The sequence below is a fragment of the Solea solea genome, chromosome 15 (genome assembly GCF_958295425.1).
Source record: "Solea solea chromosome 15, fSolSol10.1, whole genome shotgun sequence".
Classification (NCBI taxonomy): domain Eukaryota; kingdom Metazoa; phylum Chordata; class Actinopteri; order Pleuronectiformes; family Soleidae; genus Solea; species Solea solea.
Window position 1 is genome coordinate 23,528,662 of NC_081148.1, and position 15,125 is coordinate 23,543,786.

The 15,125-nt window shown below is 40.2% G+C and overlaps 1 protein-coding gene across 1 annotated transcript in view; it reads right to left on the reverse strand.

Annotated features, from left to right (window-relative positions):
• LOC131474194 (protocadherin-15-like) overlaps positions 1–15,125 on the reverse strand; it is a 260,291-nt gene that overhangs the window by 112,425 nt on the left and 132,741 nt on the right. The window contains exons 11-14 of the mRNA XM_058651947.1: positions 14,648–14,756; positions 13,975–14,087; positions 6,337–6,543; positions 2,784–2,918 (exon numbers count right to left, since the gene is read on the reverse strand). Coding sequence (XP_058507930.1) covers positions 2,784–2,918; positions 6,337–6,543; positions 13,975–14,087; positions 14,648–14,756 — 564 coding nt within the window. The remainder of the gene's footprint in view (positions 1–2,783; positions 2,919–6,336; positions 6,544–13,974; positions 14,088–14,647; positions 14,757–15,125) is intronic.

The following is a 15,125-nucleotide window of genomic DNA, read 5'->3' on the forward strand; positions in this document are numbered from 1 at the left end:
ACTGTATCATGGAAAAGCGCCATAATACTTTTCACCTTCAAATCAGGTACATTTTATTTTCTGGAGCCGGCCCTATTTTGTATTGTTTTTTTTGCAATTGTCTTTCTTCCAACACTGTAGTAAGGCAGTAGCAAACTCCTCATCCAAAGCAACTATACACTGGATTATAACAGAATCGACAGTGAACGGAATCATCATCGTCATCATCCCTGCTCTCTCTCCCCAGGAAATCCTCCCTGCCGAGCTCACTGTTGATTTGCTGCGGCTGCTTTCTAATCCAAGGGAATCCTCCATGATGGAGGCAGCTGCTGTATTTCCCAAGATGCCTTTAAGCAAGTTACACGAGCACAAGTTACTTTAGTGAGTCAGCCATTAAAAACCATTAATAAGCCTCAGAGTCCTCATGGAACCTGAAGGCTAGTGCTGGCTCCGGTGATCCAAGACCTATAGACTATAGCTCTCCCTCTCTGTCTTTCTTTGTTTTCATATCAAACAACAGGATCCACTTCTACAGGATTCTGCAAGTCTGCAACATCCATATCTGATAGTATTATCTTTATATTAAATGATTGTTTTTCTTAATCGCAATTAATGGCAGAAGTTCAGTAGTTTCTCATGATGTTTAAAACTGTACTTTTTGCAATCCACGGATATTTTAACTCCACGTTGACAGTGTAAACCATCTTTTTCCAATGTGTCTTGATTAGGAATGCTCAGAAATGTACCTTACGAACTGATTAATACATCTAAAGAAGTGAAATATGCCTGAGGTAACAAAATGCCTACTTCAGAAAGGTTAATGCCTCAGCGTTTGCACTTTGCAGCACTTCCAGTTTCTCTGTTTCATTCAAGCTGTGCATAAGTGTTGGGCGGACAAATTAACCTTTTATTATTATTATTATACTGAGCCCTTGTTAATACCATCGTTTTTATATGTACACATTGTTACTGCATCTACTCTTATTGCTGCTGTAATTACAAATAAAATGTATATTATACACAATTGCTTTTGGCTGTTTCTGATTAAGAGTCACCTCCCTTTTCTCGCTATCCTCTCTATCCTCCACATCCTTCTACATCACACCTGCCGCATTCATGTTCTCTCGCAGCACATCCATATTACTGAGGCGAGTCCAGTTGCCTATATCTACTCTATTAAAGATCCATATACCATCTCCTCAGCCTTACTCATTTTCTCATGCCTGGCAGCTCCATCCCCAACACTCTCCTTCCAACATCCTCTTCATTTCCTCTCATGACGTGTCCACATCGCCTCCATGTTGCCGCCGTCAGCTTATTATTACCAAACCTCTCCACATGTGCCGTCCCCTCTGATGCGCTCATGCCCGAGCCCGTCCGCCCTCATCACTCCACCATCACGGAACCTCATCATCCCCGGCTCTTCCCTGTCTCGTTAACGGCGCTGTCTCCGTTCCATACATCACAGCCGGTCGCACAACTGTCTTCTCTATCTTACCTTTCACTCTCGCTGGGACTTTACTGTCACAAATGATTCCTGAAACCCCTTCTCCATCCGTTCCACCCTGTCAGCGCTCTCTTACTCGCCTCGCCATCGCAGCCCTCATTTTTTTGTGCCACAAGTTTGAAAAGGAGATGATTCAGTTCAAGGTTTTTTATCATTACTATAAAGTGTAGTGTCCAGCATTGTTGCCCCACAGCAAGAAGGTCACCAGTCTCCAGGCTCTCCGGTTTCCTCACACAGCCCAAAAGCACGGAGAGCTTGTGTGAGATTGAATGGTTGTTCATCTCCATGTTTGCCCTGGTACCTTTCGCCCTGTGTCAGCTATGATTACTGACCCTCACGTAGAAGATAAAGCATTAGCAAAAATGGATGGAAACAGACAAACACGACCATAAACTAAGTCTGTTTAGTGGTCGTTTGGCCACTATTAAGTAACAAATGAAAAACGCCGCTAAGAGGTCATGAGCCAAACTGACAAACAGTCCAAGCTGCGTGCGTCAATAATGTTCTTCAAGTCCAAAAAGGCTGGTAAATACAAATGAAGTAGCCATCCGGTCAATCCATGGCAAAAAAACGAAACATAATAAAATCCATTCAATCCAAAGACTCTGCAGCCCCAAATCAGATTTGACCAACTGTTCACATTATATATAGCAAGAAGTCTAGTCTTCTACATGCATTTCTATAGTTAGAAGTAGTCTAAACAAAAGAAACAACATGGACAACAGAAATCTGGGACTGTTTCTGTCCCAAATGGTGAAAATACGATCAGAATCACATTCGAAACCACCTCCATATTTGGTTTTATTGGATCTCAAACCAAATATTTGAGATCTCAAGCTACTGAGTATGCTTAAAAATCTGATTTGGTCTGACGTCGAAACACCAGAAAATAACAGAGCCAAATTCACCCTCTTGTTAAAAACTCCTCCATGCTAGTGAACAGGCCAGCAACAGTAATATAAGATAAACTGAGGGTTTTAGCTCCTACAGAGGTAATTACAAGAAAGATTTCAGACATATAGTCAATAACGCACATACAATGGTTACATAAAATCTTGTATTTCTTTCACCTGAACAAACAGAGCCGACCCACCTTTGGGTGTGCATTTTTAGAGGGAAGTGAACCGTCTGCAGTCAGACTGCAGATAAAGGTCATATTGTTCTGTAACTGTCAGCTCAGCTTTGTTTCAGCAAAGTGCCTCTGTGTGGTGCCGACCTGTGTGAGTTCTAATAATATACATAAAAAGCACGGATGTAGGTCACGGGGATCCGGCGCCGTCTTGGAAAATTGACTTACCGTGAACGTGTAGGTCATCTGCATCTCGCGGTCCACAGGTTTGAGGAGCCTCAGGTAACGGATTAATCCGGTCGGGTTCAGGGCAAAGATCGTGGTGTAGTCATTCAAGGTAATCTTCACCATGGGGTCTTTCGTCTTCCAACATAAAGATATACAAAGAGGGAGGTGTTACTATGACAACAGGAGTGTTTCATCATTCCCTTTTCTTCCAAAGGTGCAGCTGTGGGACTGAAAAATCCGATCAAACAGTAACAATGTGATCCATTAGAGTTGAAAATGTAATCTCAACGGCATACCACTCACTTCAGTCTTCAGAAGAGGAAAACAAAGTAGAAGGTGGAAGTAACTGAAGGTGGAAGTAGAAACCAGTGTGTTTGTAACAAGACGGCATCAATAAAGACGGGGGAAAGAGGAAATGTTTCATGTCTAAATAAAATAGACCCATTATTGCTTTGGCTCCTTTGTCAGGATAAATAGTGATTACATTAAGTAGATGTTAAAGGGGCTTTTACAGCTTTTATTTATCTTATCCAGATGCTGAAAGCATGTTTTTTTTCATTTACCAAATCATTTACCAAAGAAGTGTCATCACTTGCTGTGGTTTGCAACGCCTCGACAAATAAAATCCGGAGTCTATTGTTGTTCACTGCTTCGATTTCCGTCCATCAGCGAGTCCTCTCAATTATGGTTTTGGTAAACATCATGACTGAGTGGCTCATTGATTTTGTTATTTGTGTTTGCACTCCACTTTGATTTGTTAATCTCCTCCACAGACTGAGTGAACAGATATTTTGAACGATGAGCTAAAGGCAGTGGTCATTTGTTTTTGTGTCTGTGCTTGTATTTTACCCATTTAAAGGTGCACCGAGTAACATTCGGGAGGGTGCATGGGCAGAAATTGATGATAGGTTGTTAGTTTGACAGAAACGGCATGGAGTGTAAACAATCTTTTTCTTTGCCGTTTTCAAATAATTCCCCATAAAGACAACATTGTTTCAGGATAAATCTCCATAGCTGTAGCGCTGTATACGTTGCACCGTTAAACAGAGAAGACGAAGTTGATAAATAAAATGCCGTTTCAGAATCCCTAAAGCGCCATCTCTGTGTGAACCGAACGCCTCTCCGGCAAAAAAAAGGATGCCTATTCACCTTAACCTGTTTCCGTGTGGACGGCCCCCCAATAATCGCTTGGTTTTCACCAAGAATACGTCTTGTTTATTGAATGTAAACACTGCGTTTTCATGTACATTGTGCTTTAACTAAGTCTGACATCTTGTACCGCAATGTTTCAAGTAGCCTAGGATGGACAAAACAAGCCAAAGCGTACATTACTTTTGTTACCTCTTTTCCGAACTTTCCCGTTTTAAACTCTGACCTTGTCAGAAGTAGTAGTCCTCATGGAGACCATAACCTGGTCCCAATGAGGCAGAACCTCGTTTTTGAGGAGCTGGTTAAGTTTATGGCTAAGAATTGAATTGCAAGTTAGGTTAGGGTTAGGGTTAGACATTAACTAGTTATAGTTAAGGTTAGGGATAATGCTTTTTTACGAGATGAATGGAAGTCAATGCAGTGTACCAGCAATGGCTGCATAAACTATGTGCAGAAATCATAAAATATCACTCTTTTTTTTTTAGAAAATAAACTCTTCAGGAACGGAATATAACACTTCCATTACACTGTGGTGGGTGAACACACAAACACACACACCTGAAAAATCACCCAGTTTGTTAACCATGTCAAACAAATATGTCAAACACCCTCCACCCACTCCAATCTATTCATGAAAGTCTATTGAAATATTAAAGCATTCAAAGAGTATTCAACGAGAGCGGTTGCATAAGTCTCCGCTCATGCAACAGTAAAAATCCACAGCAATAAAAAAAACAACAAAACATTAATGTATTTGCATATATGCAAATGACAAGCATTTGCATCTAAGGAGAACACAGCACGGCAAAACACACACACACACACACTGTTATTAGGGAGAGGAAAGTCAGTGCATCAGCCAGATTGATCCACGTTGGCGCCCATCATTGCTGGAGACCTGCTTAGTTCTTAACTTGCATTAATGCAATTTTGAGATCACAAATAGCTCAACATGGGTAGCGAGGACATTTCCAGCAGTGATGAGTGTTCTCAGTCTGGTTTTTTTCACAGTGTGATGCACACATTAACATTAGGGGTGGTGATCTGATCAGTACCAGCAAAATAAATAATAATAATATCGGCTGCTAATTGTTTGTTTATTGGAATCTACTGAGCTTCAGATAGAGCAGCAGTAAAAACAAAAAGCTGTATCCAAATAAACAAAACCCTGCATTGAGGGAAAAACAGCAAAACTCAGTAACTACCAATTAACAATATCCATGTTGACAATGTGCCACAGTGGGCAGCACCTTTTCAGTTTAAAACAAACAAAACTAAACAAAAATGCTAATGCTCTTGCTCCAGCACTGTTTAAAGTGGAGATGAAGTAAATTGGCTCAAATCCTGTTCAAACACCGAGCAGTCTCATTCCAAATACATGAGATAAAACACTAAACTAAATACTGTACGACACATATTACTGACTCTGAATTACTGAATCCATTATTTACTGAATTTGTGTCTTGTCCAGATGTAAATGGAGGCCAATTTTGAGCATTTAAGTGAGCACAGTGCAGGCGGTATTATGCAGGAAAATATGGATATTAGATTAAACTGGTGCTCAATATTTAAAAATTAGATTAGGGGCAAAAACCTGGAGACATCCCTATAGAGGACTGTGGTGTGTGTGTGTGTGTGTGTGTGCATCTGGAAACAGCCCTTTTTACCTACAGGCGTATCACCAGGAGCCAGCTACAACAGGGAAACACATACAGCAGGAAACAAAAATACTTGTTAACACAATGACATGAATAACTGTCGATGTTTGATCTGAATATACTGTAATCAATTAACTAAAAACCTTCATTGTTCATGGATGAGATAAGTGTAGGGCTGCAACTTACTCTATGTGACAATAGTTTAAAAAATTTTGATTATATATGTTACATATTTTAAAATGCTTTTGTGCTAAGTCTAAAATTCTACTATGAGCTAAACTAGCTACACTAGGTGAACAAGACGAGACAAGAAGAAAGAATGGGTGCATTTCACCAAAAATAAACAAGTGAAACTAATTGAACGCTTGCGTTATTACTACTGGCTCTGAAGCATAGTAAAAGGTGTTGTGTTAACATGCTAAACAAATTAAGCACAGATGCTACGTTAGCATAGCTCATCAGCGGTAACAATAAAATATAGAAATAATTTTGATGGCTAATTATGATGAACACGAGTCAGTCGAAACATTTGAACAGCTACTTATTTTATCCAAAATTCTCATTTGAGAAATACTCTTTGACAGTAGTATTACTAAAAGCTATAAAAGCATGTGAATGAGTTTGTAGTTGTGACTTTTCTATAAGTGTTTATTAGTAAATTAGTCAAAAACTCATAGAAACATGATCATTGTTTAAAAAAGTATGGGCATAATGGAGTACAGGTGTAATAAAAGGTCTTTCTCTACCTCCTCGATGTCATTGTCCAGAGCGATGATTCCCAGGGGCGTGGAGAGGTTGGCACTGGCTGAGATGGTCGTACCAACAGGGGAGGACTCACTCACGTAGCCCTGATAGGTGGCAAACTGGAAATATGGCGCTTGGTTGTTCTCATCCAGGATTTCGATAATAAGGTCGGCGTAGGCCGGGAGGGGGTGACCATTGTCCTGCTCAGCCTGGAAAAAAGAAGAGAAAGGGAAAGTCGTGGTCAGTATCTTTTTTTTACTACACACAAAACTGAAAGCTAGTCAAGTGGAAATTTACAAAGAGGTACTAATAATGAGTTAAATCATGACAATGACAGTGATGTGCTCAAGATTAATGAGGCCCCTAATCTGCAGGCACAGACACATCCATCTAGCCACATTGCTTATTCTTTGGGGAAATGGAGCCCATCCCGGCTGACACTTGGTGAGAAGCCGGGGGACAAGTCAACAACCGTTCAGACCTGCAGGTCACTCTCAAATTAACAAATTATCTCCTCTATTTTCATGTCCAAACAAAGAGGAAACATTAACGTCGTTCCCGAGTCATCCAATCACATGGAAGAATACATCCATACTACTCTGCTCCAGTGACACCTGACAACAACACAAACCTGGCATTTTAAAGACCTAAAAATACGGTCACATGAACTACAGTCCATTTTTAGGCATGTTGATATGCATCCTCAGATCCAATCACACATTTTTTTGTCATTTTTTCGTCTGGGTTTTGTTTTCCTCAATTCCTCAAATGCCCTTTGACCCACTGCCATTTCAGCACCCATTATTTAATTTGTACCCACTGCAGAAATATTGTATTTCATGTTACAGCAGCGTGAGTAGACTTTTATTCACTCAGTTGCTCCTGCCTCTTCTTAAAACCTCTCTAAACTTGATTTCGTAGACAAAGACACACTGGCAGCAGACACATTTGTACGGTTAGATCTATTAAAAAAAGAATTTTGTTAATGCAAAGAGATATAAAATCTCTGATGACGTCAGATCTGACCCCATATGGTCTCAGGAGACACATCCAGAACACATTTTAATAGCAAGTATAAAGAGTCTTACTTTTAATAGGTTCTAGCCTAAAAGGCCCCAGTCAAGCCAGGATTCAAATCAAGAAGCTTTTCTGCTGTGAGGTGTCAGTGCCACCTCAACACTGTGCTGCCACAAGGCAGAAAAGTGTGATATATATCATTGTCATTTCAATTACAAAAAAAACCTACATCGACTAAATTTAATCAAAGGTCCACTTGGAATTAAGCCTCAGTAATTACCAGAGCACTTACAGCAAATACCCTCATTTGTAGGAGGAGACAGTAATTAGTGGCTTGTGCCATTTTGTCAAACGGTTAACCAATAATTGAAAGAGGCTCTATGGAAATATTAAGAGGTGAGTAAATACTAAAATTAACCACTTAACTGGTCAAAGAGTATTCTCGCACTTGTTGTGTGCACACTCAGCTGAATTGATTTCACAGTTTCATTGATATATGCAAAAGCTAAGAATAAACCAGAGAATTATCTATTATCTATGGCAAAAAAATCAAAGTTGACACAGTGTCATCTCTTCAGCATGTTAGTAAGATCGTCCAAAAACAGACATGTACCATCCAGCTATACAACAAAACCCTTACGCTAAAAACAACCATGTATGGTAAATAGTGGGAAAATGCATACAAGTTGCTCAATCAAGGTTTTAACAGCCTTACAATAAAAGCAAAGAACTTGTTTTACAAAGGTCAAATGTGCAAAAGTGCAGCTACTTACCCACAATAAACCGAAATAAAAAACCCTAATTGTAACCCTAGCCCCTAACGAGTATTTATTTTGAAAGAAAATCAAATATTACATTATTCTTATTAAAATGATCAAATCTGCTCCAATTTCTTTCAACAGGAAGTAACTGCACTTTGCACATGCGTACAACAAATCAGGTTTCCGGTACAGAATGGGTAAAGAAAGTTGCTATACTTGCTCCATCATGGTTCTACAAAAGCCCGCAATGGACAAACAAGCCAGAGCCTTTTACATTTTGAAAGTGAGCCTTACAAAAGCAAAGAAACAACAAAAAAAGAAGAAGAAAACCATGTTTTCTGGTATATGGAGGCCACTGTAGTGAATTATAACAACAGCAGACTCACCATTAGCAGTCTACATATGTTTACACACAAACATTTAAGTGAAGTGATGAGAATGCAAAGTAATATTCTTTTACACAAACTCCACAGTCTCACAATCCTAGAAAACCTGCAGTTGAAACTGCACATAGTAAATGTTACAAACCAGCGTACACATAAATCTCCAGAGCTATTCACATTCCCATGAATGAAAAATCGACTAACCCGCATCCCAAGTCATTTTGCATTTGTCTCACAGACAGTGGAAGACAAACCTGAACTGTACAACACAATCACCTGAATATAAATGTGTTTCCACCCCGTTTCATTTATCTGTAGTTTGACAGCTTTGGCAACACAGTACTTTACCAAAAAAACAGGTGTTTTTAAAAAAACAAAAACAAAGGAAAACTTAAAAGTTGGGTCTTAAGGTTGGATTATATATATATATATATACATATATATTTACTTACTTACATACTTCAAATACGGGGATATATTGCGGTCCCAGCTCGTCTCGGCACGGTTTACGTTGGTTTTCCACTACAAAATAATACTTCATCAATGTGGGCGGAGTCATCACTGATGCATGAAACTGCCATGACTTCATTTTACACACGACACACACAAACGAGTGACTAGTGACTTGTAAAGCAGTTGTTTTCTGAATCATTAGAATCAGTTAATTAAAACTATTTGTTCAGTACTTCATCCATGACGGGAGCAGGGTTTGTGATGTGGCTCGCCGGTCGTGATTGCGATCAGCAATGCTGTCGCTAAATACACCAGACTCCTCTGTTAAATATTGAGATTTTAAACATATCCCTGGTAATTGTTGGAGATTAACCCAGATTTTTAGGATTGTTAAGTCTTTTTTAACTGACCTACAGTTCGGCATTGTTCAGCTGGATTCTTGCCTTAGCTCGCTTGGAACCTCGCCAGAGCAGGTACTAAAAAAAAGTACCAGGTAGCAGGTAATATCACTGATGAAAACACAAAATAACCATGCCGTGCCGGGCTAGTAGACATGCATATTATTGGATAAGTGACGTGAAAGTGAACCTGTCCAGGATGCATTCCACCTTTTTTTGCCTTATGTCATCTGGGATTGGCTTTAGCTCCCCCGCAAACCATCAAGGATGGAAAAAGGACGGATGGATTAAAAATGGATGGATGAATCATATTTTCTTTGCAACTTTGCAATGTTGTGGTTGCAAAGTCTTACTTCTGCTGTCTCACTGCAGTATTCACCCGCTGAAAGCAAACACGTGCTGTACTGTATTTAAGTGACGATCGTGCCACCCACGCAGGGACACTCGAGAAACACTGTGGCTTTGAAAACACAGATGGAGAGGGGGAGTGCAGCGACATCAGCTTCAACCATGACCTGGAAATAATTTGTTAAAATTCACTGCCGAAGTGTAAGAGGAAAAATGACTGTGCCACAGCTAAATATTAAAGGACGAGAGGCCAAGAAGCTGTGACGCCGCCTTGTTTACTGTCTTGTGTCGTTTCCGCTACGACTGCTTGCGCTCTTGGACCATTCCAGCGGTGGTTCACTCCACTCGAGTTCACACTTATTATTATTGTCAATGCCTTCGCAGACTATCCTTCACAAATCTCCAACCTTATTCCCTCGCACCGCGTGATAATAAAGAACACCCACACTGCAACGACCCACAGATGCAATCTTCTCACTCAAACACCTGAGGGAATTTGTGCTCTTACTGACAGACTGTGTTTGTGTGTGTGTGGCGGACTCACATTCCCACACAGACATTGGTGTGTCTGAGAGAGAAAAGGCAGCGTGTAGTAATACAGCGTTCCCCGGTGATCTTGCTCTTTAGTGGTGTCCCTGTTTCGGCAAGGCAGTGCTAAATGACCTGTGCTCTCCACTGCAACACACACACACATATGTATGCAGACCTGCAGGAGATTCACCGCTCATCACTCAGTGTTGATTCTCCTATGATGACTCCATCATCCGCAAAGTGTCATACTGCATCTATTTCTTTTCTTTTCTGCCATTTAACCAGACTCTTCCTCTCCATCTCCACATGCCATTGTCATTTTGATGGATAAGGCTCCGCCAGGACCTGTGACGACTTTTAATGGAACTGCAGATGGGTTTGATTTTCACTCCTGAGCTACCTGTGAATGACTTGTGATATTATGAACATGGCAGAAACTGAATGACCCCTTTAACACCGAGTGTATCACAGACGACACGTTTGCACAAGTGCATTTTGCATCGCCGTAATTACGCAATTACGCGTTTGTGCTATCGGAAAAATTCTAGCAGTTTCTGAAAGCTGACAAGTTGCACATGAAAGCCAATGTGTGGTTATTACGGTAATTTTATTCACCCTGTTGCAAGAAGCTGGCGAATCAGAGTCTTTGTCACCAGAGAGGTGGGAAAACGCCTGTACATAGTTTCCATTTTTAGGTCTATTTATGGACATTGAGACAAAAACTCAACCGAATGATATTTTAAATATGTTTTATACTATTTAAATTTAAGTACAGTTTAGTTTTTCTTAATTTTAAATTGTTAATACACTATTTACTAACTGCCAAATATTGAACGTTATTCTGGAAAAACAGGCAAAAGCATTTAGTTACAGGACATTTTCTGCCTCTTTTATGGTTAAAATAACCCAAAAAATCCAGACGGACATTTTGAGGCATTGGTGTTAAAGATTTAAGCCGTGTTTTTTACAGTGATGAACGGTTGTTTTTTTATTTCCATAAGGAATAGTACCAAAAAAATAACTGGCCCCAATGGTTCCATTTTTGGTACCCTTCCCTTGGGGTACCAGAGTTAAAGGTACTCTAACTCCTTTGTGACCGCAACGGCCGAGCTGCTGGACGTCCTCCATTGCTGTCTGTTGTGTCGTGTATGATGTTATTGCCTGACCGAGGGCTTTACCATTCCAAACCGTACCAAATTGAACCATACCATGCTGAAAACACAACTTTAGACGAAGGGAGAAGAAAACACCATGGAGCTCACTGACTATATGTTACCATGGATGCTATATTCTACCTTTTAACTTCAGTTCCTCTTTCAATCAATCTTTCAACTGATCCAAATGATGAAATAAGAAAAATGAACTTGAGTTACATTAAGTTTATTTCTGTAGCACATTTTAAAACAACAAAAAGTAAGGTTCTCTACAACCATTGATGGCTAACGGCCAGACGATGAATGCGTGTCAAGGCATTGTGCCACAAATGATGCAATAATTTGCTTCACTGCCAAAAACATGAAGATGACAAAGAAGAAATTAGCATTTTCACTCACTGATTGTAGCCAATAACAATCCAACAAAGCACTGCACAACTAGATGGACCCTGGGGTGAAGGCTGATAAAACACATTCATCTATAACGGTTAAAAAACAGTTTAAAATGAACTACCACGTACAGAAAGTGGATGTTTGACTTTCAAAACAAACTCCTGCTCTGCAGCCTGGAGATTTGTGATTTGGGCAGATAAATGTCAGGTTTTATGAAACTGGAAATCACCAGACGTCGCCTGAAACCAGGCTCCTGTTTGACGATACTGGCTGTCAATCACACTGGTGCAGAAAGTGACATTGTGGTCTATGTAAAACTAGTGATTGGGACCATTAACTCCTCAGGGAAATGTTTATTGGCATTATATTATAAAATTAATTAAGAAGTAGTTTTCCCATTACCTCCTAGAGCCCCCTCTACATTACTGCTTAGATCTCCTAATGCCAACCTAAGGTTTAAGCCCAGATTTAAGAAGATTTTCATCACAATCTCTGTTTTCTACCATATTGTTTACTCTGTTCCCCTTGGAATGGCATATAAAACATGCCTGAGATGGTGCAGTGCATTCTACCACTGTATTTTCAAAGCATTAGCTATGTAGACCACATACTGTGCTGAGTCACAGCCACCGAAATGCCCAAGTATAAAACTCACTTCCCCCCCTTTTTTTTTTCTGCTTCCTAGAGCAATGGTTAATGCACCTCTCTATGACTCAGGTAGATAAGACTCCCGACTATCCTTCTTACACTCCTCTGTATCTATCTTGGTCTTCTTCTGGAACCTCGCCTGACACCCCCTGCTTTACCCCCCTTCCTCCAGCAATGCAAGAGCCTTGCAAAAAAATAACGCAAAAAGCCCTTCTAAAATAATCAATCCCTCCTTCACCTCTGCCTCTCACCACTTTGCTCCCCGGTTTCCCTGGTAAACAGCAGGTTACACGGTGCTTAGAGGTGTCAGGAGTGGATGGAAAGTTCGTCTTGGCTGCTGCTCTCCAGCGTCAACACCCGACTCGACTCCAAATTAAGATTCATGAGAGCACAGAAAGCCCATCCTTCCACTTAGTTCATAAATCATAATATCTTTGCAGCCCTCCCATCTACAGAGCAGCCGCAGATAAGGTTAATGGTCCTCAGGACTCAGGTTATCTGGTCGGAGCAGGTAAAGGGATGCCCGCTTAAGTTTTCCCAGGAATGAGGGAGAGTTGATGAGGCACAATATGACGACAGAGGTGTTTAATTAAACTGCCTTCTGGACAAGACTGCGGCAAGAGGAACAATCGATAGCCTCCGTTGGGCTAAACCACTCAGTCTCCATCACATTTACAATTTACAAGTACGTTTTTTCTTTTCCCCCCATTAGACCTGCAGGATTAACTCACATTATTATCATTGCATGAACGGCAATGACTGATTATTATCATTCTAGTGCGGAGTAAGCAGCTGTTGAGTCTATTTATTATCGTAAGACTTTAGGCGTAACAGGTGGGTTTAGTAGATTTATGTTCATTCATGTCACAAAAACACAATCTTGCCATTTGCAGAATTGACAGGTTGTTGAATACACGCATTGTAAAGCATTTAGGGTGACCTACGTACCTTCACATTTAAACAATAGCTCAACCCTGGCTCTCTTAACCCTTTACCAGGTAAAAAACTATATTTTAGAAACTACCAGAGACACCCAAATCTGTGTTACCATGAAATTTGACCAATCAATGGAGGCCTGCGATGCTCACAACTACACTCATGCGGCTCAGACTTCTCCTGCATCTCTACTCAAAAACTAATGATAGAAAGTTGATGAAATCAGTTGGATGTTCGAAGCAGGAAAAACATAGAAAACATGCAGGATTGCTGTTCTAGGTCTAGAAGGTTCTCAAATAAGTTCCTTTCAATTTAAAAAGATTTTCTTGTATATTCTTATGAGTTAATGAGTGCCCTTTTAAAGGGTTAAAACCCATGGAGTGGAACCCTAATTAAAGTCACATTACCTGTTGAGAGGAAAATTGGGGGTGAAAAATGTTCAATCTAAAGATATTTACATGTCTGTCAGTACTGATTGATGAAAAATGCAGCCATGTGCATTAATAATAAAAAAAAAATGAATAAATTGATCACAATCAGAGCAAAGATGACTGACTCGTGACCTTTAACGAAATGAAAACGAAAACAGAATCTAAAAATCCAAACTTTGCCGTTTACCTTGACGACGAGCGTGAACCGCTGATACAAGTCCCTGCTGATGGGCTGGAGGACACGCAGCTCTGCGGTGGTTTGGTTCAAAGAGAAATACTGGGAATACGTCGCCGGATGACCTGCAGACGAGGCAAGACAGAGACGGATGGGATTCAGAAACTTTCAGAAAAATCTCTCAAAAGTCAAATCACCAGTGATTCCAAAAAAGTGTGGGCCGTGGACAATGTTTAATTTTGTAATTAGACTTCAAACATTAAGAACTAATTAATGGAAAAGACAATGCATATGGTTACAGTCTTGGTTATCATGCGTAATTTATGGATGATTATAAATAGCACTTTGTTTTAAGAGATATGCAGATGCCTGATTAAAGGTTTAAATGTCATTTTCTGCCTGTATTTTAACCCTTCTGTGCGCACTTATCATTAAAGTAACTCCTAGACTGTTTGTGAATGTCAGCTTGTTCCTAAACAGTTGAATAACTACCAGAAGTTATCTTGGAAAACGGAGCAGGAAGCACTCACATTTTTTGGACAATTCTACAGCCATAAAATCAAAAATAAATCCAGACGGCCTCATTATCTATAGTAGCATGGGGCCTCACAAGAGTTTCAAAAGTCCAGAAACCATTAAACACGTCCAACGGACATTATATATAAACATAGAAAAATCAACCTACCAACCAGGATGAAGTAGAGAATGCCAGGTCTGTCTGACGGGGGTTGTATGTTTCTGTCCATGTCCACTGCTCGGATGGGAGGGGTCACGTTGAGTGGGTTCAGTTTGCTCTGCAACGAGAGTGAGTCGGTCAAAAACACATCAAACGCTGGACGACTGGACATAAAAAGTCTTGAGGTTGTAAAAAAATGGCCTCCTGTTTTGAAGCCGTGAGATTTACGACGTGACCGTTGTCAGATTTTGAAAACCAGACGTTGACAGACATCACCTGTGAGCTGTCAATCACACTGGTGTCCACTCGTGTTGTATTTAATTGTCTATTTTGAACAAAATTCGTAAAAAAAATGTAATGATTCATCTCATTTACGGTTATAAATCAAGTGAGAAGTAGATTTTCCCAAAGACCATTCAAATGGAGTTGTGGTGGAGTCGCCCCCTGGTGGCAAAGTTTTACTTTTCAGGTTTCAACCATTGTTATA